Source organism: Ixodes scapularis, unplaced genomic scaffold (genome assembly GCF_016920785.2).
Source record: "Ixodes scapularis isolate PalLabHiFi unplaced genomic scaffold, ASM1692078v2 PGA_scaffold1__304_contigs__length_218370807, whole genome shotgun sequence".
Classification (NCBI taxonomy): domain Eukaryota; kingdom Metazoa; phylum Arthropoda; class Arachnida; order Ixodida; family Ixodidae; genus Ixodes; species Ixodes scapularis.
In genome coordinates this window covers 149,230,176-149,255,967 of record NW_024609846.1, presented here as the reverse complement: position 1 = coordinate 149,255,967, position 25,792 = coordinate 149,230,176, and the positions used below count along the sequence as shown (strand labels likewise).

At 45.1% G+C, this 25,792-nt stretch overlaps 1 protein-coding gene across 1 annotated transcript in view; it reads right to left on the bottom strand.

Annotated features, from left to right (window-relative positions):
- Positions 1-25,792, bottom strand: part of LOC8035500 (neprilysin-1-like) — a 90,502-nt gene that overhangs the window by 47,461 nt on the left and 17,249 nt on the right. Inside the window, exons 4-9 of the mRNA XM_040214774.1 lie at positions 21,589-21,675; positions 20,931-21,145; positions 18,535-18,729; positions 8,871-8,957; positions 7,946-8,076; positions 3,079-3,313 (exon numbers count right to left, since the gene is read on the bottom strand). Of these exons, the coding sequence (XP_040070708.1) occupies positions 3,079-3,313; positions 7,946-8,076; positions 8,871-8,957; positions 18,535-18,729; positions 20,931-21,145; positions 21,589-21,675 (950 nt within the window). The remainder of the gene's footprint in view (positions 1-3,078; positions 3,314-7,945; positions 8,077-8,870; positions 8,958-18,534; positions 18,730-20,930; positions 21,146-21,588; positions 21,676-25,792) is intronic.

Below are 25,792 nucleotides of genomic sequence, written 5' to 3'. Positions count from 1 at the left end.
CTAAAAAAAGATATTGAGAAAATCGGCCCCTACTTTCGCCGATAATTTTTTTTTTTCGCGCCATGGAATTTGAAATTACTAAATGGGACATGACGGACTGGGTCATCACTGGACGTGGGGTTTTATAACGCAGTAAATTTGCGTGGCACTTAGCATTTTAAATATAATGATTTCTCAGATTGCATTAGTACATGCCACTAAACGGTAGTTTCTTAACACAGGATCCCTTGTACAGCAGCCCTTAATTATAAGGGCGGAGCTTTGCTCCTCATGAGTAAATCCTCCCTGGAGATTTTCTATTCTAACAGAATAAAGTTCTCATTACCCTGGGGTTTTTTTGCACATACGTACCACATAATCACAATTACAATGAGCAAATACTGCGAGCCGATGCACGTATAAATAAGCTTAGATATTCATACATAAAGACATATGCCCAAACCTACTCGAACATGTTCAGATTGCCATATAATGACATGTTTATATACAAATGAACGTTCCCACACAACTATACTCCAGCTTTCAAACATCTGCAGTGGAGACAAAGGCATGGGCAGAAGCGCGTGGCTTTGGAAAGTGCCTTCTATGCACGCGTTCTCGTACAAACAAAAGCACTGTGTCAAACTAGGCTTGCATACCTTTACGTTTACTGCAGACATTTAGATGATGGAGTATAAATGTGCTGACATGGTATGACCAACAAATGGATCACGGAAGATCTCATGCCACCCTACTCCAGAATACCGACCTCTTCCTTAATGCCTCTTTGTGTACGCAAATGTCTGCGGGCATGCCCGCTGGCCTATCCGTAGTACGTGTGCGAACAAGTCCCTAGATGTTCACCCATCGGCATAAACGTAATATTAATGTTAAAGCAGGTGTACAAATGTGAGAGAAAACAATTTGTCTTACCATTAAAGCTACTAAATATTCCATTTAAAAATCGGAATTCTAGTCTGCATGCACAGGGACGAAATTGTTCACAGAGGGTGGGCTCAAAAAAAAATAATTTGATGGCCTAGTTGGTTGAACATTCCTCTCATAAAACGCCAGTTGTAAGTAGCGCTCTGTCCTGTCTTCTCTTTCTTTCGTGTGTTCGTCTCCTTTCGCGCTAATTGTGTGTACAACGGTGGGATCAGAGTTGGATGTTAACGCACACGATGAGGTTCGATATTGGTTATCTGCCAAGGAGATTATGAAAATGTCTCGCAATCTGGAAATATCTCAAGACACAGAGAGGGGCTGGCCTGAGATAGCAGGCAAGATATAATGGTACAGTTTCTTGTTCCCTGAGCAGGTTTATATGGAGGTTTGTTGACTTCAGCAGAAACAAAATCATTAAATGTCGCTTGGGGGCTGACGACATACGCGCAAGCTTCGCGCGACCACATAAGTTAGATTTTTTTTTTATGAAAGCCAATGTAACAAGTGAAGTCGTATAAACGACTAACCGCAGTGAGCAGAAATTGTGTCGTGTACGACAAACGTCCTGTACATTGTGGACAAACCTTTTGAACTGTATGTAGTGGCAGTGGAGACCACCAGTCGAGCCTTGGTGGACTTCCGGGAAGTGACTCGTAACCAATCACTGCGGTGATGCCAATAGCCGAGCACTACCAATTTGGGAAGGGCAGCATTACCCACCATAGAGTGCGTGATCGGTGGCAATCATAAAACATTTCTGTTTATAAAATGCGCTGCACCTTCATTAACGCTGCTCCTGTGAGCTTGTGTGTTGATCGTGCGGTTCCATTACTCGTGCTGTCCCACAAACTAGACACTAGATTAAACCACACGTTCTTGCCGCTAGTTCTGACATCGCTGTGGACTAGTTATTTCACTGAATATAGCTGCATGTTGAGGGCGCGAATGCTGCGCTTTTCGTTAATCTCTCACTGCTAATAATTAAAAACAAAACCAATTCGGGTTTAGCAGGCAAAATGCCAATGATTTGTGATTATCAATATTGGACAAAAGTAAATATCATTTCATACCTCTCTGAATGAAATATAGGAACATATAGTCTGCAATTTTTTAATAAAGATCAATAACAAAGTAAACTGCTGTATGCTAATAAATACCCGTAGCAGCCTTTAAACACAATTCCGAAAAAATCCTGAATTTCGGGCGCACAAAGATCTATGCGTAGTTTTTTCTTCAGAGCTCTAGGCTGGAATTGAGTTGAGTATTGAGTTGAGTATACGGGGGAATCGGCACAGTTTGCACCCGGCTCCTATTTTAATCTGGGCTTCAAAATCAGCGACCGTGATTAAGACGAGTGCACTCAAAATAACAACTTAGACCCTTGGGCGTACCGACGTGGCCCCCGTTATTCACCTTAAAATTACGGAACGCCTCGCCTATGTCTGTGCCTCTCATTTAACATAGGAGCAGGCGAGTCGAGCAGGAGAGCCCAGTATCCCCTCTCATCACCCCGTCGCGAAGCAGCGACCGAAGGCAAAGGCCACGGCTAGCCGCCGTGAAGCGAGCCTAAACCCTTTGGCGCCGTTTCGTCCTTTTCAATCACTCGTAGAAAACCAGCCGTGCCAGCTAACAACGTTGTTGTGAAGCGAGCGTTGACTTGACTTCCAAGAAATTATTTGCAGAAGTTACATGACCCGCTTTTTCTCGATGTTCCTCCTAAAATTCACCAGCCTATGGCGCCTCAGGGACCTCATGCCTCGCCAAACTTATGAACTCACCGACCTTATTAACTCACGCCATTCAACGAACTCATAAACGCACCTAACTCATGGACTGTCGCCATTCACTGAGCTTATTAACTCTCCGAAACCGTGAACTCACCAGCCTCATAAATTCACACCCCTAACCGAAATCATGGACTTACCAAACTCGCGCACCTCACCAAACTCACGCGATTCACTCAACCTCAAACTTATGAGTTTTCGACGTTTACGAACTCATTCACCCTCACATCACGGCTGATCGGAGATGGCGAGGAAGATGAGTGAGTGAGCTTTGCTGATGTACCGCGGCAGCCTACTTATGTTTATTTGTGCCCACTAAGACCCCCTAAATAAATCGCGTGTAAAATTGCAATTCTTAGACACAACTTACGTCTTTCCTAGCAAACGTGCTGAATTTTTTTTCGATGTAAAGCCTTCCGGCGGGGTGGTCCATAACGCCAGATAGCCCGACAATGTTGTTCATACAGCGCATCCACTGAGGATCGTCTTCCTTGGCTCCTGTTGTGATGCTTCGCACGTCAAAAAGCATCTCTTGAAACTCCGGCAGAGCGAGTGGAGCTAATTTTTGTATTACCGCCAACATAAGGGAGTTGTACACTGTAGACCTGAATCAAAATGACAAATGTGAAACTCGGTTATGCAAAGCACTGAGATAACCTCAAACATGGAACTGCAAAAGAAAAAAAAAATGCGTACACATTTTGTTTTAATACGATTTTCGGGTCACAGCTTGAAACAATTATGAATAAAAGGACCTCATTTTGAGGCATTTCATTCTAGAAGATCTGAACTGCATGCTTTGTCAAGGGTTTAATTGTGAAATTTAGTTTATTAAGTCGTCCTCTGGAAGAACATTTTTCCTGGGATGTTTCAAGTGCGAACCCGTAGTTCTGTTCCGCTTTCAACAATAACGCTTCGGTTCACTTCAGATGGAGGGAAACGAACAGCAATGCCTAGACTCGAAGAATATGTGACAAATTTTCATAGTGTTGATTCATGCTAACGAGATGCGTAAAAATTCACCAATTTTTGACATTTTAGTCCCAAAAACGAAGTAGTGATATATTAGGAAGCACACGGGTATATATATCAAACTATCAGTGAAAGTGGATCTTCAATTGCTGTTAGAAAGACGCTCGTAAAAAAACAAATGCCAACAGACGCTCAGACAACAGACGCTCCGGATCTACGAGTTCCACTCATAGATCCGGAGCGCTTTCCAAAATCCGTGAGGGAGGCAAAATTCTGCTTCGTGGGGCCGCTTCGAATCGACGACGGGAAAATAAACTGGCATTTTCGGAGCGACCTCCCCCACACTCTCTCCCCCGCTTCCCCCTCCGCTGTTCAAAATGGCCGCTGCTCGAATTTCACAAGCCCACCAACGCCTCAGCCGACTGATCTTTACGACGACCAGAGACAACTGTCACTGCTTAGCTGCATAAATAACATGCGACACAGGCCGGGCGAAATTATACGTACCACGGCGCCCATGTCAGAAATAACGGGAGACACTCACTTGACCGAATGACGTTTTAGCGAACGCCCACGTTTCACCGAATGACACTTTAGCGAATAGTCGGACGCGGCGAAGCGTTGTTTTCTGGAGGGCCAAGTGGGTTCACATTTTTTTGTAATGAGCCGCCATAGACCGTCGCCGCGAAGCGCCGTAAGCGCAGCGCGGGGGTCGGGTTAACGCCCGCCTCCGTTATTCGCTCAAATGCCACTGTTCGCTATAACGTCATTGTGATATGGACCCAAAATAACGAAGAAGACGTTCGCGTTCGGCACCGTCACATACCTTTCGGCCGCCTCGAAGCGGTGGTGCACGCATAGCGATCGCCATCGGTGGAGATCAGATTTCTGGTGCGACTTTAATGAACACAGAGGTAACAAACCATCACTTGCACGGTCGTTGCTTAATCTGTTCTTGCTCTATTGCACGGGAAAACGCCGGTGGAATGCGGTGTAAAAAGGTAAACAATCATCGGCTGCAGAATGAACAGGCCTAACCTTGCGTCTGTCTCCGGATTTTCTGTCGTTCTTTTTCTCGTTCTTCCTCTCACGATTACAGATGTCAGCGCTTACGATTTTCCACGTTCCAGCCCCGACTTTGTATCCCTGATCTACGCGAAGTAGAAGCGTGCGAGCCGTCCCAATCCCGCGCAAACAATAAATCCAAGATTAACTCTCGAATTCCTTTGCACAAAAATCTTAATAATTATATCCCACAGTGACTACATGGCCAACGTCGCTGAAAGCACACGTGTTAAAATGTGGAATGAAAATCTCATCTCTATTTTGCATTCTCATAATAAAGTTACCAGCGTTAAGAATGTGTTTCTTTCATCGGCAAACTCAAAGTGGGTAAACTTATTCAATACGTAGTTAAATTTTTGAAACGTGGATATTTATTTGTATAGGTGTTAAACTAGAATGTCGTTTTGTGTGTTTGGGTTGTACGATATATATTTTATGACAGAGCACAGATTGTGTTACCAAATAACATTAATGTTTGTAGATTATTAAATATGTAGATTATGTTTGTAAGTAATACATGAAGCGTATAAAATGTCAACCGTTAAATATTGAGGTGTTTTATTTTGCATAATTTGTGTATGAACTGAATTGTCTATTCGTATTGCATTTATTTTGAATGGATCCGCCACTAACTACTGGCTATGATATGTTTCTTGATCAATATACATATATTGATGTATTATTTGCAATAAAAAATTGAATAAATGAATAAAGTAAATTTAGACAATAAAATTGGCCTAGAATTCTAACGCGGTATCTTTTTAATACTGACATGGACACGCAGGAGCGGACAAAAGACAGAACGGACAACACAACAACGAGAAGGCTAAAATAACGTTTGATGTTGTCTGTGCCGTTTTTGCTCCACCGACGGGTTACCATGTCAAGATTGAACCAGCTCTTTTTGCACTCTTGCTTTAGTTTCAATAACCCTTCCGAAACGGTTTACAACGTTTTCGTGCTTCTATAATATAACATTGAGCAATCTGTCCTTGTTTTCAGCATTCGTCCATAAGTGGCATGAACATATCTTCTTGACTAAATATACAGCATTGAGTATTTTTCTTGGCGTCAAAGGAGTGGGCAATAAGTAGTGTAAGGACATGCAAGAACCACCAGGCGTGTTGTGGCGTGGGGCGACCGCTCGAGCATCATCAAGCCTACTTAAAGGGAAGATGGGGCACTTCTACATTTGAGAAAAAACGCTTAAATTGCGTTCATTTGGCCTTTAGATTAACAGATATCACAATTGTATTTCAATGCGACGCGCCGGAGAGCCATACGAGCAATTTCAAAATAGCACTGAAGCCCCGCCTCCCTAGCCTTGGGCAGCCAAAAGAGCCGTCGATGACGTCACGGACAGCGACTGTCTTTCGCGTTTTTCTCGCGTTTAACAATACTTACGCAGCAAATGGTTTGGGTATTCGGGATCACGGGGTAAAAATACACTAGAATTCACTTCTAACTCATTTTTTCCAAGAAGCTCCGTAGCTTCCCTTTAAACAAACTCTGGTCTACAAAACTTGAAACATCTAAAGCCGCTAGATTTAGCGGGGAAGTTTTTTCGCTAATTTTTAGTGGGGAAATTTTTCCGCTAGATTTAGCGGGGAAAGTTTTCGGCTAGATTTAGTGGGGAAAATGTTCCGCTAGATTTAGCGGGGAAGTTTTTCCGCTAGATTTAGCTGGGAAATTTTTCCGCTAGGTTCAGCGGGGAAAATTTTTCGTTAGATTTAGCGGGAAAATTTTCCGCTAGATTTAACAGGGAAAGTTTTTTGCCAGATTTACCGGAAAAATTTGCCCGCAAGATTTAGCGGGGACATCTTTCCGCTAGATTTAGCGGGGAAATTTTTCCGCTAGATTTACCGGGGAAATTTGGCCGCAAGATTTAGCGGGAAAATTTTTCCGCTGGATTTAGGGGAACATTTTTCCGCTAAACTTAGCGGGGAAATTTTACCGCTAGATTTAGCGGGGAAATTTTTCCGCTGGATTTAGCGGGGAAATTTTTCCGCTAAATTTAGCAGGGAAATTTTTCCGCTAGATTTAGCTGGCAAATTTTTGTGCTAGATTTAGCGGGGAAATTTTTCCGCTGATTTACTGGAAAATTTTTCCGCAAGACTTATCGGGGAATCGTTCCGCTAGATTTACCGGGGAAATTTGCCCGCAAGATTTAGCGGGAAATTTTTCCGCTGAATTTAGCGGTGAAATTGTTCCGCTAAATTTAGCGTGGAAATTTTACCGTCAGATTAAGCGGCGAAATTTTTCCGCTAGATTTAGCGGGGAAATTTTTCCACTAGATTTACCGGGGAAATTTGCCCGCAAGGTTTAGCGGGGAAATTTTTCCGCTGGATTTAGCGGGGAAATTTTTCCGCTAGATTTAGCGAAGAAATTGTTCCGCTAGATTTAGCGGGAAAATTTTTCCACTAGATTTAGCGGGGAAATTTATTCATAGCGCACCGCGCGGTTACACCGACTGCGACACCGCTCAAGCCGGAAACGGGCGCCTAAGAGCTGGGCACTAAAATGTTACTTCTTCCTCCGACAACCAAATCTTGTAAGAACTACTTCGCGCGATGTAGGAGCCATTCCTAGAAGTCGTCGTGAGGTGAAGACGATTATCGTAGCACAGGAGCCGACCAAAGGATCTGCCTACGTGCAATTAAATGGCTCATATTTTGTGAATGATCCTCTGCGTATACTTATGCGGTATATTTTGTGCCATATTTTATTTACGCAGACATCCGACCTAACTCTGTATTGATTGTTGATTGCGTCATTTAAACATTTCATACAGAACGAAACAGGCAGTAAGCTCACTGAGTCCAAAAAAATATACTTATATTTTAGCTAAACAAAGAATTTAGAAATTGCACAAAATTTTAATAGACACCACCCTCGTTTTTTATATAGTCCAAGAACGACGTCACATTTTGCTTTATACGTTAGGGGTACGAATCGCTTCTTTTTTAGTTTCTGGACGACTATCAAGTTATCATACTCATGGTCTCCCACTGCTAGTAATACAAATAAATTTAGTTAATGACACCAAGTTGTATAACTTAAGAAAAAAAACGAATATGAAATTTTTGTTTCGGTTACGCACAGGCAGCGACAAATTTAAATTCGTTATGCTTCGTTGATTTTTTTCACCCGAACAGTCTATTATAAATCGCGCACTAATTATATATCGAGGAAATAATTACCTGCGTGATTTACTCACGAATTCGATTATTGTTCTTACGTAGAGTTCGCCGGCAAGGATTATTGGCTCTTCAGGTTGGAGCTTAATACCAACAGGCTCCAGTATCTTCCCGAAGAAAAGCTCCCAGTCGAGCTACGGCAGTAATAAATCAGGTTTCAGTCAGAAAATATTGAAAGAACAATTTATATAAATAAGACTAAGTTGTAAATGTGTATAAAGTGATAAAGAAGAGTGCTACAACCGTATTTAGTCTTCGTATTTTTCGGATATATCGTGTACTTTAGTTTATTAAAGGCATTGATTCCATTAAATATTTCATATCACGAGCCGTTGGTTATCAAAATCTTTGCGCCTGATAAATCTAGTAAGAGCCAGATTACTGATTCTTTTAAGAATTATGAAGAATTTTCACACAACGTTACAAAACGCGTTGCGTGTTTAATATTGTTAGAATGGTTAGAAACACTTATGAACGCAGTCATCAAATGGTGTCCTTAATACAGTGTCCCAAAGATAAATAGTGGGAGGTCGATCCTAGTTAAAGAGACATATATCTTGCACACAGCCCCCTCACCTTTTCCTTCAATTACACCCAAGGGGGTGCTAACTTCTGACGGTAATTACCTTCAGGCTAAAAAAAAATTCAACAGTAAATCCCATGATAGGCGAGGTTCTGAAACTGAATCTCGACTGGCTAGATTTATCTCCCGTGGTGTTCTCAAAATGTGTACACCACTCAATTATTTTTGTCATTGAATCATTAACGCATCCAGCATCCAATTTGTTACTGCATTGTAACTCAACAGGAATAAGAAGCAATATGACAAAGTGCAGAGGTATTAATTGAACTTACTGAATGCTGTAAATTCTACAGCCTAAAATAAGGTGACTAGCACTCTCAGGTTTCAGATAATTAATCCACCAACCTCTTTCGAAACACTTGTGAGCTGTGCTATCGTCGTTTTGACAAATGGGATTTCAGGTTCAGACATGCTTTCCGCATGCTCACGAATCTGCGTAATAAAAAATAGGTAAGTACGAAAGTTCCATATACGAATTTTTTTTCAATTCCGGTACGTACACAGCTTAACTCTCATTTTAGTTATGTTACTTTAGCGATCAACGATACGATTTATACTTCGCTTCAACGCTTCAGATTAAGTCCAAACTCAGCCGACGATAAAGTAATAATCTTTGTTTTGTTGTGTCCTTAAACAGCACATAGCCTAAATAGTTATGAACAGTTCGTCATTGCAAATTAAATGCAGACAGCCACATAGATTCAACTTTATACACAAATGATTGACTCCAGCGTACGTCGAAAAGTTGTCACGTCACTAAAAATGTCTATAGCAAATTGGTCAAGCCTGTTAAATTCCAGCGATGAATCAACAGTTGTGTTCACAACCTTATGGAAAAACATAAAATCATGTAAACGCCTTCTATCGAGCAAGGTGCGCAACCCTAGTTTCTTAAGTAGTACATTATAGTTGTAGTAACACTTGCGCCCGAAATGCCTGTCATAGATTATGCTTATGAAGCGTCTTTGAACACGCTCAATAGAGCATGATGCAGTGTGGTTGATACAATTCCGAACAATTGAAGCAAACTCCAGCTTTGTACGCACTAAGCAGCAAAACGAACGCGTGAGAAAATCAGGAGAAGAAAATTGCCTCGTAAAACAAAATATCACCCGAGATTACTAAGAGAGAGATTACATATAGTTGAAACATGATTATTAAAATTTAAGGATGAATTAAAAAAATACTCCAAGATCACGAATGACGGACACTCGGGAGATGACACTGCTGTCTATTGTGTAAGGGAAGACAAGTGACTGACGTTTTCTAGACAGTTACATTATTTTTGTATTTTGCTCATTAAGCAAAAGATGGTTCATAGAACACCACCTTGAAATTGCCAACGCGTCGTCCTGAAGAAGTTTGCACTCCGAGTACGAGCGAACACAGCGAAAAAGTTTGATGTCATCAGAAAATAGCAATACCTCAGTTTTTCACGCTATGAGAGATGTCGTTCACAAAAATCAAGAATAAGAGTGGACCAAGGTTGCCTCCTTGGGGCACACCGGAAGGCCACAAAAATTTATCAGACATGAGCCCTGACACACGAACATAATTTTCATGACATGAGAGATAACTTTTAAACCAATGTCAGTACGTTGGACAAAAACCATAACTATCAATTTTGATAAGAAGAATATTGTGATAAACCTTATCGAAGGCCTTCGTCATATCGAAATAAATTGCATCCACTTGTGCATGGTCACGAACAAATGAAACAGTATAATCTAAAAAAGAGCACAGATTAGATTGAACTGACTTGCCCTTCAAAAATCCGGGTTGCTCGGGGTTTATTTTTAGGCTGAAGTAACTGTACAGACGTTTGTGTATTACCATCTAAAAAATATTGGAAAAACTAAACAGTAATGAAACGGGACGGTAGTTGTTTACAATACTAGGATCACCTGATTCATGTATCGGAACAACTACGGCGCTTTTCCAGATAGACGGAAATATTCCTGAACGAAGCGATAAATTAAATATGTGTAATAAGACAGGACACCGAAGCTCCGCACACCTTTTCACAATAGAACTAGGAATGCAATATTTACCACAAGACAACTTAGGTTTCATTTTAAAAATGCTTTCCTTAATTTCAAGTTCGTCAAATGGGGTAAAAGAAAGAAAATCTAATGTGCCTTGGCACGTCGTGCTGCCGTCACTGACTGCCGCAGACGAAAAACAGGATTTAAAATGCACTGCGAACTTATTGGCAATTTTACTTGGATCACATGTGTAACCAGAATCATCTCTTATGGGAACGACATTATGATTTCGCTTCTTTTTTGATGGTACATACTTCCGAAAGTTTTTTTGGATTCGTGTGCATATCGTTCTCAAGTACAGCCGCATGCATACTTTCGTCTTGTTTAAAAAGCCCTTTTGCAAAAGCACGACACTCACTAAATTTGGCGTACCACTTATCCAGTCCAGATTTTTTAAAAAGACGATGATAATGAAGCTTACGTCGCAAGCAACGCCTGAGCTCCCTTGAAAACCATGACGGGTACTTGTGGTACCAAACAATCAGCTAATGGTACCAAACAATCAGCGTCAAAAGCTCAAGTCACTCGACATTTTCATTTTATGATTAGTTCAGCGATGACAGAACACGCAAAAAATCATGAACACCATAACGGTACGTTTTTGACAGTCTCATCTGTCCCATTAGCTTATAGCGTCGGCTCTGTGTGAACTTAAGGTAAAACAAAATATATATGTATATGGTCTTACAGACATTTCGATTAGGCCCGTCATTTCGCATCATTTTAGAAACTGCAAGTAAAAAAGTGAAAGCCGTTTACAACTCCCTGTAACGCCGAATTAGAGCGCAGTTCTTGAGGAGGAGGAGGGAAGGGTACTGGGGGGGTCAAGTGACCTTGGGTGGGGGTCACGTGACCTAGGAGGGTCACGTGACGATGACGATGCCGATGACGTCATCAGTAACGATGACGATGCGGATACCGATGACGTCATCAGTGATGATGAGCATGACGATACGGATGCCGGTGACGTCATCAGTGATGATGACGATGACGATGAGGATGCCGGTGACGTCATCAGTGACGTCACTGATGACGTCATCAGCGATGATGACGATGACGATGCGGATGCAGGTGACGTCATCAGTGATGATGACGATGACGATGCGGATGCCGGTGACGTCATCAGTGACGTCACTGATAACGTCATCAGTGATGATGACGATGACGATGCAGATGCCGGTGACGTCATCAGTGATGATGACGATGACGATGCGGATGCCGGTGACGGCATCAGTGACGTCACTGATGACGTCATCAGCGATGATGACGATGACGATGCGGATGCCGGTGACGTCATCAGTGATGATGACGATGACGATGCGGATGCCGGTGACGTCATCAGTGACGTCACTGATGACGTCATCAGTGATGATGACAATGACGGTGCGGATGCCGGTGACGTCATCAGTGATGATGACAATGACGATGCGGATGCCGGTGACGTCATCAGTGACGTCACTGATGACGTCATCAGCGATGATGACGATGCGGATGCCGGTGACGTCATCAGTGATGATGACGATGCGGATGCCGGTGACGTTATCAGTGACGTCACTGATGACGTCATCGGGGGTCACGTGAGTTGGGGTGTCACGTGACCTTGGGGGTCACGTGACCCTGGGGAAGGGGTCACGTGACCTTGGGGAGTCGCGTGACCCCCGATGACCCTTGGGGAGGGGTCACGTGACCTTGGGATGACCTTGGGGGTCAAGTGACCTTGGTGTTAGCGCCGTCCTCGATGACGACGAAGAGTACCAAAAGAGCGCTCCACGATCCGCGTGACTTAGAGTTCTTTTCTCAGTAGCCATATCTGCCTGACGTATATTAAACGTCCTTTCCTAACCTTCTCTCGGCCGCCCCCGTTTTCAATGTCGAGACCGTAACATCTCAGAAGTGGGATAGCCAGCGACCACGGCCCACTTCGGATCGAATCCTGCGGCTACGACTTGACACAGCGGCGCCAAACGAAACCTCAACATGGCTGAACCGAACGAGGAAGGTCAGCGGCGCAGCGAACGGAACCGGACCCGACAGACTGCGGCAGCGGGCCCTCCCCGACTTCCAGTCACCGTTACTACTGGAGCAGGGAGCACAGGCCTTGGCGGTAGCAATGGCGCGACCACGAGCCAAGGTAGTGTGGCAGCTGGAAATCCTGAACTCTCCGACACCGCTAATCAAGGACAAGGAACATCGGTGACGAGCCCATCCATCGTCCCTCCGGCAATTAAGACTGGATTGAATGTACCGACAGACGACCTTCCTGGACTTAATTCTCTTGTACAGGAGGCCGTACAAGCCGCCGTGCGAGGAGCGATCACGGGCTTGGCTGACCTGCTACGTTCCACAGCTCAGCCCACGAATGACGCAAGACCACCGACAGACTCTGGTAAGCTGGTACCAGTGTTCAACCCCGTGACGAATCCAGCGCAGACCATCGAACATTGGATAAGAAAAGTGGACGAACTCTCTGTGATATACTCATGGAACGAGCGACAGACGTCGTGTTTTGCGCTGACGAAACTGGAAGGAATCGCTAAAGCATGGTACGACGGCCTCGTCAGTGTCCAGCGCTCGTGGCTTGAATGGAAGGCGGAGCTGAAGAAAGCTTTTCCACCCGTCATATGCTTACAGCGCCGGCACCAAAAGATGGAAGCGAGACGGAAATTGGCAAACGAAACTGTCGAGCAGTACTTTCATGAAAAAGTCAGCCTAGCTCGACTCTGTCAACTTCCTAAAGATCAGATCGTGGATTATGTCATAACCGGCATCAATGACGAATCTCTCGTTCGAAGTTTGAGCGTTGTCAGATTCCCGACACCGGAGGCTCTGCTGAAATGTCTAAAATGTTTGGACGACCGACTCGCCGTCATTGAGGAAGCGTCCCACCGGTCAGATGTGGCGACCGTTTCAGCGACTGTCAAGACAGTTCCATCGAATCACCGATCCACCCAAAGTGTTGTTAAACGAAAACCGGCCTTCAACTCTAGCGGTGAGCCGCGCTGTTTTAACTGCGACGAATACGGACATATATCTGCAAACTGCAGTAAACCACAGAAGCGAGAACGCTGCAGCAAATGTCAACGGATAGGACATAAAACAGCGGACTGCAGAGCAAGCGCCAAAGGTAGTACGAACGTCAAAAGTCATCACATTGAAGATAATAAGGAAGTGAATGCACGAAACGAGAAGCACTTTCAAGATGCTCTGCTAGACGGGAAGCCCATTCGAGCTTACGTTGACCTTGGCAGTCAGTGCGTTACGTTGCGCAAGATAGATGCCGACGATTTGGGAATCAGCTATAACGAGCCGTCCCGGGAATGCAAGATTGCGGGCTACGGTTCCGGTCAAGTTCTGCCGTGTGGAATGACGGAAGCAAGCGTCACAGTGGACCAAGCTACAGCCCGCGTTCCAATCTACATTGTTCCAAGTGAAGCGCAAGCGATTCCGCTTCTCGTTGGACAGCCATTTACTGAGCAACCACATGTCACGATCGTACGAAGAAGGAACACACTTCGCATTTTTGAAGAGAACGGCAGCTTTGCTGATGAAGATGACCAGCTTCGATTCGTTCAAGTTCCTGATCTTCCGCCACGTTCTGTCACGTTCTGGGCCAAGGAGTCTGTCGTGATTCCACCAGACTACGTGGGAATTGTTTGTCTGACGACCAAGGAATCCGCCACAGGACACGTCTTCGTTGACGCACAATTTCGAACGCAAGAGGGCAGGGAACACTGCCTGCCTGCTTGCGTAATCGACGTCTCGGAAGGCGGCAACACTGTTTTGCCTATTTTGAATGTATCGAAGTCCGACCTCCATATTTCGAAAGGAGAAGTTGCAGCCAGAGGATCCTGGTGTTCAGGAACAATTGAGACTGCGTGCCAGCGAAAGACGACGGATAAGTTGCAACCGATTAAGGCGTAGGATGTACGAAAGGGGCCTCAGGTGACTACTGAAGAATTTGACAGGCTGCTAGAGCTCATTAACGAGTACCGTGACTGCTTTGCCGTCAACGTCTTCGAGCTTGGCTCTACGAGTGCGACAGAGATGAACATCGAGACTGTTCCTGGGGCAAAACCAGTATCTTTTCGTCCATACCGGCTGTCCTACGACCAACGCACTCGAGTAAACAAGGCCGTAGAAGAACTGAAAGAAGCAGGTGTTGTCCGCGACTCATAATCCGAGTATGCGAGCCCACTACTTGTCGTAAAAAAGAAAACCGGAGAGGAACGACTTTGTGTTGACTACAGAGCGCTGAATGCGATTTACTAAGAAGGATAAGTATCCTCTACCTCTTATCGAAGATCAGCTGGACCGACTCCAGGGAAACTACTGCTTTACGACGCTTGATCTGGCATCGGGCTACTACCAAGTTCCAATGGCTGAGGAGTCCCGAGCTAAGACTGCTTTCGTGACGCCTGACGGACATTACGAGTTCTTAAAAATGCCGTTCGGTCTCACCAACGCTCCAGCGGTCTTTCAACGTATGATGAATGCCGTATTGGGACAGTTACGATATGGTGTCGCCCTAGCGTACATGGACGACGTTCTTATCCCTTCCACCGACTTTAATGAGGGTCTAGCTCATCTCGAGCAGGTCTTCCAGGTTCTACGAGCTGCGAACCTTACGCTTCGTAAAAGCAAATGCACCTTCATGACAGAGAAAGTCACGTATCTGGGCTTCGAGATCGGAGCGACTGGACTCAGACCCAGCGACTACAAAGTGAAGGCTCTAATTGACTTTCCAACACCGTCCCGAGTGCACGAAGTCCGACAGTTTGTTGGACTGGTCAGTTACTTCAGACGGTTTGTCAAGAATTTGGCAACTCTCGCACAGCCATTAACGAAGCTTCTAAAGAAAGACGCACCTTGGGAGTGGACCACAGAGCAGGACACCGCGTTCAGTGTCCTAAAGCTGCACTTGCAGGAACGCCCTGTGTTGGCCCTGTACAACCATGAAGCCCCGATGGAAGTTCACACAGACGCAAGCAAAAAGGGGTTGGGGGGCATGCTACTTCAACTACAGAATGACGGCCACTTCCACCCCGTGATTTACGTAAGTCGTCAAACGTCAGAGGCTGAGGGACGTTATCATTCATACGAGCTGGAAACACTCGCCGTGGTGTGGACGTTGGAACGACTCAGGACTTATCTTCTTGGAATCGATTTCAACATTGTCACGGACTGCAGCGCCCTACGGGGAACGATGAGCAAACGTGAACTCATACCCCGAGTGGCACGCTGGTGGTTCCGGTTGCAAGAATTCACCTTCACGGTTATTCACAGAGATTCAGCGTCTATGCAGCATGTTGATGCGTTGAGTAGGTCTCCGACTGGACCAGCGGAAGAGATGGAGGCGTGCGAAGGACTCCATATCTACGCTACAGCGATGGAAGAAACGGATGACTGGTTGGTTGCCGCGCAACGACTGGACGCCGATGTGAAACACATCAGAGAGGTTCTGGAGAAACCTGCGTCCTCGGCCGAGGAGCGCCGCATCCACTCCGAGTATAAACTCTAGAGGAATGTTGCCTTCCGAAACATTGATGGAGACTCATCAAGGCTACTGTGGCTTGTTCCGAAACCACTGCGTTGGCAGGTTGTGCGACGTTCCCATGATGATCTGGGGCATGTGGAGACGGAAAAGACGATCAAACGGATCCAGGAGAAATACTGGTTCGCAGGAATGAAGCGCTATGTACGGAGATACGTCGCCTCATGCGCAGAGTGCCTCTATAATAAGACGCCAACAGGAAAGAAGCCTGGCATGCTTCATTCCATCGACAAGGTCGGTGTTCCGTTTCACACACTCCATCTGGACCACTTGGGACCGTTTCCAAGATCCAGACACGAAAATACGTACCTGATTGTAGCTGTGGACGGGTTCACAAAGTTTGTGATACTCACACCTGTTAAGAACGCAGGAGGCCAAGCGACTACACGATGCCTGCGACACATCGTTGGACTTTTTGGACCGCCGACGCGAGTAATCACGGACCGAGGAGTGGCGTACACTAGCACGACATTCAAGAAGTACCGTGAAAACTCTGGCATCATTCACATTTTGACTTCAACAGCCACACCGCGTGCGAATGGTCAAGTCGAGCGTTTCATCAGGACGATCACTCCAGCGATTGCCACTTTGACAAAGGACAAAGGTGAGAAGATCTGGGATGAGGTTGCTCACCTTGTTCAGTGGATCCTGAACAACACGTACCACAAAGCAATAGACAGCCCACCGTTCAGATTGTTGTTCAACTTCGAGTCAAGAAGCTTGAATGGCGATCACCTCGATGACGCTTTGCGCGACCTGTCTACTAAAACTAGCGAGGAGATGTCAAATAGAAGGAAGGCAGCTATCCAAGCCACCCGACTTGGTCAAGAGAGGCAGAAGCGTCGCTACAACCAGAAGCGACGACATGCTCCAACGTTTGAACCGGGAGATATCGTTGTGGTTCAGCGAGAACCGACGTCGATAGGAGAATCGCGCAAGTTGCAGGAGAAATACAAAGGTCCGTACGTACTCACGAAGCGACTTCCAAACGACACCTATCGCATCGAGGACATACCTGGCCACCAGCGGACTCAACGTTATTACACTTCAACAGCTCCCGTCGATAAGCTGAAACGACTCAACACATTTGATGTGGACAGTGAAGAAAGTTGTAAAGAAACATCAAGTGAGGGCACTTGATTGCTAGGATGGCCGAATGTTAGCGCCGTCCTCGAAGACGACGAAGAGTACCAAAAGACCAAAAGAGCGCTCCACGATCCGCGCGACTTAGAGTTCTTTTCTCGGTAGCCATACCTGCCTGACGTATATTAAACGTCCTTTCCTAACCTTCTCTCGGCCGCCCCCGTTTTCAATGTCGAGACCGTAACATTGGGATGACCTTGGTTACGCCGACGGCGACGGCGACGCCGCTCAAGCCGGGAACGGGCCCCTAAGAGCTGCGCTCTAAAACGACAAGGTTCCTTCATTACAAACAACTGAGGTTGGTCTGAAGCTGAGTAATATTGGTGTTCTGTTACATTTAGATATTTGTGCGTTGTCGACCCCGATTTCCCACTTGAACATCTTTTTTCAATAGGGGTGAGAGGTAGACGAGCTCAGTGGTCACCGTGTACATATCAACCACGGAGGACATTTGACGAGAGAATAACAGTCACGATAATTTCACTAATGAACTCAAATCTCTTCGTCAACTTTTACATGATTGATTTGAGGGGTTATGTTGGAATAGCACTTTGAATCGCAATCAACGTTAGAACATAGGCCTAATGAAATAATTTGAGAGAAGATTATGATTTTCGAGATGTTAACGGTTCAAGATAGCACTCAAAGAGTGGGCTGCATGCCCTGCTAACAATGGCGCTTAGAAGAGTGAGGTCGTCATTTTAATAACGCTCTACCTAACCCCCAGCGCGTCCTTGGTGGGTGCGCCGACGAAACAAAGGGCAATGTAACCTCAACGACTGCCAACTTTCCAAGCGCCATTGCGGGCAAGGTTTATTTTTCTTTTTGCGCTCAATTTTTCAATTGCGCGTAAAAACACGAACATGAGTGATTTCTATCTTAAATACCAGACTATTTTTGCAACATATACAGAATGGTATGGCCTTCAATATTAATTACTATGAGTACTGCATTCCAACATGACCTGCAAAACCTATAACCACGAAGTTAATGAAGAAGTATTAGATAATTAGTCAACTTATCATGACGATTATCTCCTCCCCTAATGTTCGCCGAACCTAATATACATGTTGAAACCGCACTCTTCTAACTCTCAGCCCCTCAACCTTTTTTAATCGGTTCGAAATTAAACGAACACCGGGTTATATAGTACTTCCAGGTTTTTTGAAAAAAATAAAATGTCATCTTCAATATATTCGGTTCTAATTTTTTATTGAATTTTAAAGGAAATTGACAAGGACACGAAATGAAGCGTAGCATGTATCCTCACCTTCGTAATATTTTCGCTGAACCAGATGATATCTTGAATAGTCGCTTCAGTTTGAGCGTCTGTTATGCCCGGATAGAGTATTTTCATGCTGAACTCCATAACCCTCTTGGTAGCTATGCCCATAGGAGTGAGGTGACTGCCTTCGGAAACTCGCATTGTTTGAGTGACCGCGTTATCAAGCTCTGGCATACCCAACTGTGACCGGTAGGAACAGAGTAAAAACGTGAGTAAAAAAACACAGATAAACGTGTCAGCTTACTACACTGATCTCATGCTTCTTATTCAATATAATTTTCAAAATAAGCAAATTCCTTTTTCGCTTTATTTACCCAAATGAAAGAGATTCCTTTAATATACTTCTTATTGAAATGACCCATTTGTGCATCAAGGACACTCCCTATTGAAAGACCGTAGTAAAGAATTAATACTTCGAAATTTAAAAAAAAAATATTGAGATTAGCGTTTTTCTTTACGTGTTTGCACGTCATTCTACCCGCAGGAGTTGGTCGGGACTCGGGACTCGGGTTCCATCGTGTCCCCCCCCCCCCCCCCATGTTTTTGTTTATCTCCGCTTGAACCTGCCTCCACAAAGAGTTAGTACGCACGGCGTTAAGGAAATCATAACAAAACGTCATTCATCAGTGCTAGTAATTCATAATATTTACTTAAGAAGTATATTTCACCCCTCTGTTATGAGATTATTCTTCGCTCGCCGGTGGGACGAATAGGTGTACAACAATTGATATGATTGAGGCGGTTTTGTTGGCGGATGAAGGGGATCTGTGTTCCCAAATGTCTCGTGTAAAAAGGGTTAGAGCCAAGTGTGGCCCTAAAGGTTGTGTGCATCGCTGGGCTCAAGTAACCTGACATTCATTAGACACAGAGGCTGGCTGCCACACAGGTTGATTATGACAGTCCGGCCGTGTTCAGAGCGAGTTGCTTCTGATAGGTTTACACCACGGCGCCACTGTCATGTCCCAAGCTTACAAAATTATATATTACTTAAAAACGACAATTTACTTTAATCGTTATCCTGTGATAATAAATCTTGTGAAGGAAAATCTGATGCAATAAAACAAAAATAAACATAAATGTATCGGAAGCTGAGAAACATTGCATCGCATGGTGTTGCTATCGGTGACGTCATGAACGTTTAGACCAGGGCAATAAAATTATTAACAAAATGCCTAGAAGAGTTCATTACCTTGAACAAAGTAGAATGTCAGTGAACACCAACCCGAAATAAGATATTATTGTAATAATGTGATAGTGACAAGCTGTACAACTGTCTAGATCAAGGGTGGCCACGCTGACCCGGCCTCAGAGCCGCGAACAAAATCACGAAACTTCCAAGAGCCGCAAGGGGGGAGGGGGCGCAAACTTTTGTTCAGAGCAATAAACGAAACTCGAACTACTTTCGATCTATCCGAGTCAAAAGCGGCCCAACTCTACGTAAGGTAGCTGTAGCACAAGGCTACCAAACCGCAACCTGTCTTTCGATTTAAAACGCGTTCCATTTCTCTATTTGGGGAAGTGCTTGTGTGACAAGGAGGGAGGCGTGGAAGGGGGGGGGGGGGGGGGGGGTAGGGGAGGGAGCCGCGAGCCGCACTTTCAGACGCGAAGAGCCGCATGCGGCTCGCGAGCCGCAGCTTGGCCGCCCCTGGTCTAGATGGAAGAGAATCAATACTAAGAATAAATATAACTATCTCCAAAAACCCAAGATTCAATCAAGCTCAACTCGATTTAAGTTTTATAAAATGAGCAGTATAAATAAATTATTCGGCACTTTTTATTCGAAATAATTTTAGGTCGCGACATCTAAGCAAGTGCGTAAAACCAATGTTAGAAATATGTTAAACGAAAGTAAACTCTCCAACAATTAACGGGGAATAACCAAAAGTTGCTGCTGTTTTGCTCCCACAAAGATGAAATATCTTACTCAAGATGGACGATATGATTTTTCTTAAAACTTAGTTCGGAAAAAGACCAGTCTCTCCGCCTATTTTCGACGGGGACGACTTCGCACGACAAACGTCATTTAGTAAGCTCGCAAACAAACCAAATGGTCAAGATGTCGTAACGTAATTTCTGTCTAGAGAGCACACGCACGCAAGTGTTGTATTTGTTTACTATCGGTACGTCCTTGCTTAGCTAATAAATCCAGTGGTCTAGATGAGGTGCTTGTAATACTAGCATTGCTGTACTAACATTACTAATAATCAGTACGCAAAACGAAATGTATAGGGTATCCCATGATGTTCTCCAGTGAGGGTTTACAACTGTAGATAATGCGCCGTAAATGATTGGTAAAACGGGGCATAGAACTATCCGTTTCTAGCATTGGAAAAGTAAATTCTGCATTTTCTGTGCTCATCCGCTACACAGAACAAACTCACCACAAGAATATTCTTTGTTGTGTTCGTCACATCTTTTATGACGAACTCCGCAAACAAATAGTATAAATTCAGTTCGTTGTGAATCCGGATGTAGAGATCGTGCCAGCTGGGAAATGTGTTTTCATTTTCGAAAAGTGGCGAAATGGGCCAGTGTTCACCGACTACTCTCTTCAGTACATCTTGCAATGCACGAAATTGAACCTCTGCAGGAATGGCTGCGTGAAAGTAACACATAGTTACATTAAATATTTTGTTCAACACGAAGACAACGATTTCGCACGGTTTTCATACGTTGACGTCGCTTGTCATAAAACCGATAATTAAAATGCAAGTTATCCTTTTGTTTTAGTGTGAAGCGAATTGGTTAGCTTGTTTTTTCCGCCATACAGCTATGCTGTGTGTATTAAGTTTAGTTGGGTGCACTTTCCTTTCGGTGCGTTAGGTAAGTTCTAACCAAGACCTAGCCACGGCCCTATATACTTCTTAGTTAATTAGAAAACTTATCATGGGCTAGAGTTGATACATTCAAATGTAAACGCGAAGGTTAACTTCGTGCATGACACTTCCCTTTTTGTCGCACAATAAATTTTTGAACTATCAAATCAAGCACCCAATTTATACTATAAAGGCCTATTCCGAAGCAACATTCCTAACTTACAGGTATTGACACAGTTACGATATGCAACCGCAACTTTATCCGTGACATTCTGATCCTTCGTTTTGTAGGTAGCATTTTCCAATATATCTAAAGAGAAACGAGTAGAACAAAACGTACAGAAGTATTTTAGTGTCGCAGTAAAAAAGAACAAATCACGCGGCAAGAAATCTTGGCATAATAAGTCACATCCTGCCAATCTGCGTTCTTTAGGTTAAGAACAACCATGGAGCGATTTCATTTTCGCAGCGACAGCGCACCGTTCGACTGCTTAGTAGCAACTTGGGAGGCACTGACGCAAAGCTTCTGTCTACCATTTAGTGGTTCACATTTCAACCTATATCAAATTTCCCCAACCATGCGGCGTGCGTGTTCTTGTGCTATTTGCGCACCTCGTGCGTCAGTTTACCCGCCAGATGCTGCCACGTGCTTTTGTTTCCCACCCGACATCGCCTCATGACAACGCGCACTTGCCCGCCTCGTTATTGCACGTTCCCTGGGCGTTTTCTACGATGGATTTCATTTGACTGGCGTGCCCTTCCTTGCCTTCCGATGCGCCAGAGATGCGTTTTCGAACGCTCGCTCGCCGTATAGTAATTAAAAGACTAAATAAGCCTAGTGCGTGACTAATTATCCGCACGCTCTCCGTTTCGTTCGTCGCTCATCGGCAATGTTATTGGCCAACGGCGCGATCACTTTGGCTACGAATTAAGACGCTAAGGGACTTGGCACCAGTGGCGTAGCCAGGGAGGGTGTTCAAGGGTCGAAACACCACCTGAAATTTTATAGCTCTCCTCTTTCCTATGTCAGTCTTTTTTTTGTGTGTGCTTTGCCGTTTTCTCGATGCATTAAACATTCGATGTTCGACCGTTAACTGTGTGAGAAATACAAGTCCCGCTCTGGCTCTCTGAAGAGCTGTTGCCAAACGCAGCCATGTTAGTAACCGAAGCCTTGCTCCAGGCTCGCGGATGCGAATGACTCAGCTCCCGACGTCACAAAAACCGCGAAATCCTGACCTCGAAAGAAGCTGGCCTGGCCTCGGAGAATGCAGGCGGGTTGACAAATGACCCCCTTCCCTTTGAATTGCAAGGACTCGACGACAGTTTTAGGGCAGCAAAACAAAGTTCCAAAATAGCAATACTCTGACTTTGCAAACGGAGGTTCTATCCTCTCCACTTTTTACCTTGCCCCAACTTGACTCCCTTTGCAGCTTAGGAGAGGGGGAACGCTAAAAGGATAATCTTCTTGGCAGAAAACCAAGGTTCTATGTCGGCCTTTAAAGGCCCGTTCACACCAGGGTGTCTAGATGAGCGGCGGGCACAAGTAGGCACCTTAGTTCACACATTTGCCACCGAGTAGTACCGACCTAGACAAGGCCCGTTTTGAAGCCTCTAGCGACGGCGTAAGACCGAATGCGCTGCTGCGGAGCAGGTTCTATGCCAACGCAAGAGGCTCAAGACCGGTCTTGTCTCGGTCGCTCCTACTCGGTTGCAAGAGTGTCAACGGGCCTTAAGGATGAACGCAGTATAGGGGTCGCGCTTCTGAACATTCACCGGAACTTCAGGGACAGCCCCGAAAGGGTCCCTCCGCTTTTTTCTATCGACCGACATCGACTCCACAAGATGTTCAGACCCCACAAAATGATAGAAGATGGTACTTTTTTCTGTCACTTTCTCGTAAAAGGACAACGAAGAACGAAAAGAACCCAAAACATGACCATAGCACGATCATTGCTGAAAAATGTTTACCCGTGGAAGGTGTGGGCACTGAGCGTATGTAGAAAGGTGATGCGCATGATTTGAATTGTCTGAACACGCGCCGTGCCTGCAGCAGCGCCACCGCAGCGAAGTAAAGTGAGAACCAGGTTAAGGTATATTTATTTATTTATTCATACCCTCAAGGCATAAGCATCATAGAGGGAAGTGGTAGAGCAAATAACAAAGAGTAAGCATGGGATGAAAATTGGGAAAGCAATACAAAAGGAAATTACAAAAAACAATGGATACAAACGACTCAAACAGTCCAAAAATATCCAATCCGCTAGCGTACACAAACGCATATATACAATAAAATTTATAAATAGTAGAAGCAGTACGCGCCCGATCGCGTTGACCAACACCGACTTCGAAGGGCCGTCTACACTCCGTCGTCATGCGAAACACTCTTTAAAAAAAGGTTCCCGTTCTCACACCTTTTAGGGTGTAATTTGCTTGTCCTTGGAGTTCGTCTCAAAAGGTTAGCAAAGTTACCTTTTCCGCTTGGGAGCAACTGTTACACTTTATGTCAGGGTGCACCTGTGCTCTCTTGAAGAGACAACCTTATCTCTCATGGGCAGCAATAGCCTCTATATCGAGGGTGTCATTTTACTTCCATTAAGAGGCAATATGGCATACTTTTGGGTTGAATGTTTCGCCCTTTTTGGGAGTGGCAGCACATGCTTCATGTGCGTAACTTCACCTCTTCTAAGGGGCTGTAACAGTCAGCCAGCTTACATCTTCTCCGGGGCTACCTCAACGGTACAAGAATACTGATTAGAAAATTTACATGGGAGCCTGCATACAAAAAGTGGCACCGATCAGTACTCGAAAACCAAACTAAACGTGATTGCATCGTCGCCATGTATCTTGCAGCGACCACCCAGCGAACTCCAAGGTTAAACTTCTGCGATCAAACGGCCGGTGACGCCTTCTCGCAGTAGAAAGATATCGCCTACAATAGCGTCTCCTCTTACTGCTCATTTTTTTACTTTGATCGGCCACTTCGGCGCCGAAACCTGTACATCAGAAGGGGGTTCAGGACTGCCGACCCCTGTCTCCCAAGCAGGCGAGCCGCGATTATTCAACGAAGTCAGGACGAACCCACGTCGGGACGCGCTACCTGAAAGTCACAGGTGAAACAGGCTTTTATAAGAACAATGGCAAATGTGCCGCAAAACCCTGTAAACTAAAATTGTATGCAGACATCACGCTACTGTCATTGTGTCATCTCCAATAAAATGCCATACATAAAGAGCTTTTTCCGTTTGTTTTTTTCCCAAAAACATTGTTCCTAAAAGCGAGAAGTATACGCGTTCCACCACCGACGAAACCCAACGGAGAACGATGGAAGTGACGTGGGGGCTAGCATTACCGTCTAAAAACGCGTTTCAAATAAGCGGCGCTAGTACTTGTCCCCTCGAGGAGGTAATAAGCAAGGCACTTCCGTGCTTACCCGATGGATGATGTAAAAGTTGGTTGTTTCACCCTGTTGGGAAACTTTTGTTCTAAGAGTGAACGTGACGTAGCGCAGCGTAGCCCAGCGCGCCTCGGCGCAGCTTACGACGGAATAGAGGATGCTCTATTCGCGTCGTCGACGAAGCAACGCCACCTAGACAGAAGGTCTCCGCACGCGTCATCACAGTTCGATTGATCGAGGCGTGAGGTTAGGCACGAGTGCTGTGCCAGTGTTTGGGTGGGGCTCGTGTCTAATAAGCACGTCGAAGGTCGGGCTCGGGTCCAATAGCCGATTTTGTGCGATCCAAATCTGATGACGTTTAACAAAGTTAAGAAGAGACCATGCGGAAGACTTCTGTCTAGGTGGTGTTGGCCGAGGACGGTAACTACACCAGAAGCCCTCGCACGAGCGCCCCACTCGGGAATATGGTTCTCACAGCCAATCGGGGTGTGCGAGACGTTCATTCCTGGGATCTCAGCCTGCCGTTTTTGTCATGTATGGTGTGCTGTTGTCTTGTTCCCGTATCGATGTGCGTATTTAGCGATAGTGCGCTGAACTGGGCGAGTATGTGCGTGGATGTGGGCTGCTCCGAGGATGCGCTACCCCAACTCTCGTTAAGCCTGTAGGCCTAACGAGCCGGTGGTGGTGGGCAGTAGTCACCGTGGACGCTGTGGTGGTGAGCCAGCAAAAACTGAAAGATCCTCGACGCGCCAAATGTAGAGTTCTTATAATTAGCGATGACCTTATGTCTGTGCTATATGTTATCATGTGCTAGTCGCATGCATCGGCAGCTGCTTTTGATCGAAAGAGCGCCGTCGAATGCACAGGAACGGCGGTTCCAGTAAAATATCTGAACTAATTAGCCAGCCATGCATTTTCAACTGGCTGTCTCAGCTGGTAAAGGATGTAGAAGTGCGCGATGAAAATGGGACTTATTTGGGTATCGTTTGCAAGGGCTCCGTGAAGTGTGCTACAATTACCAACGCGTATAATG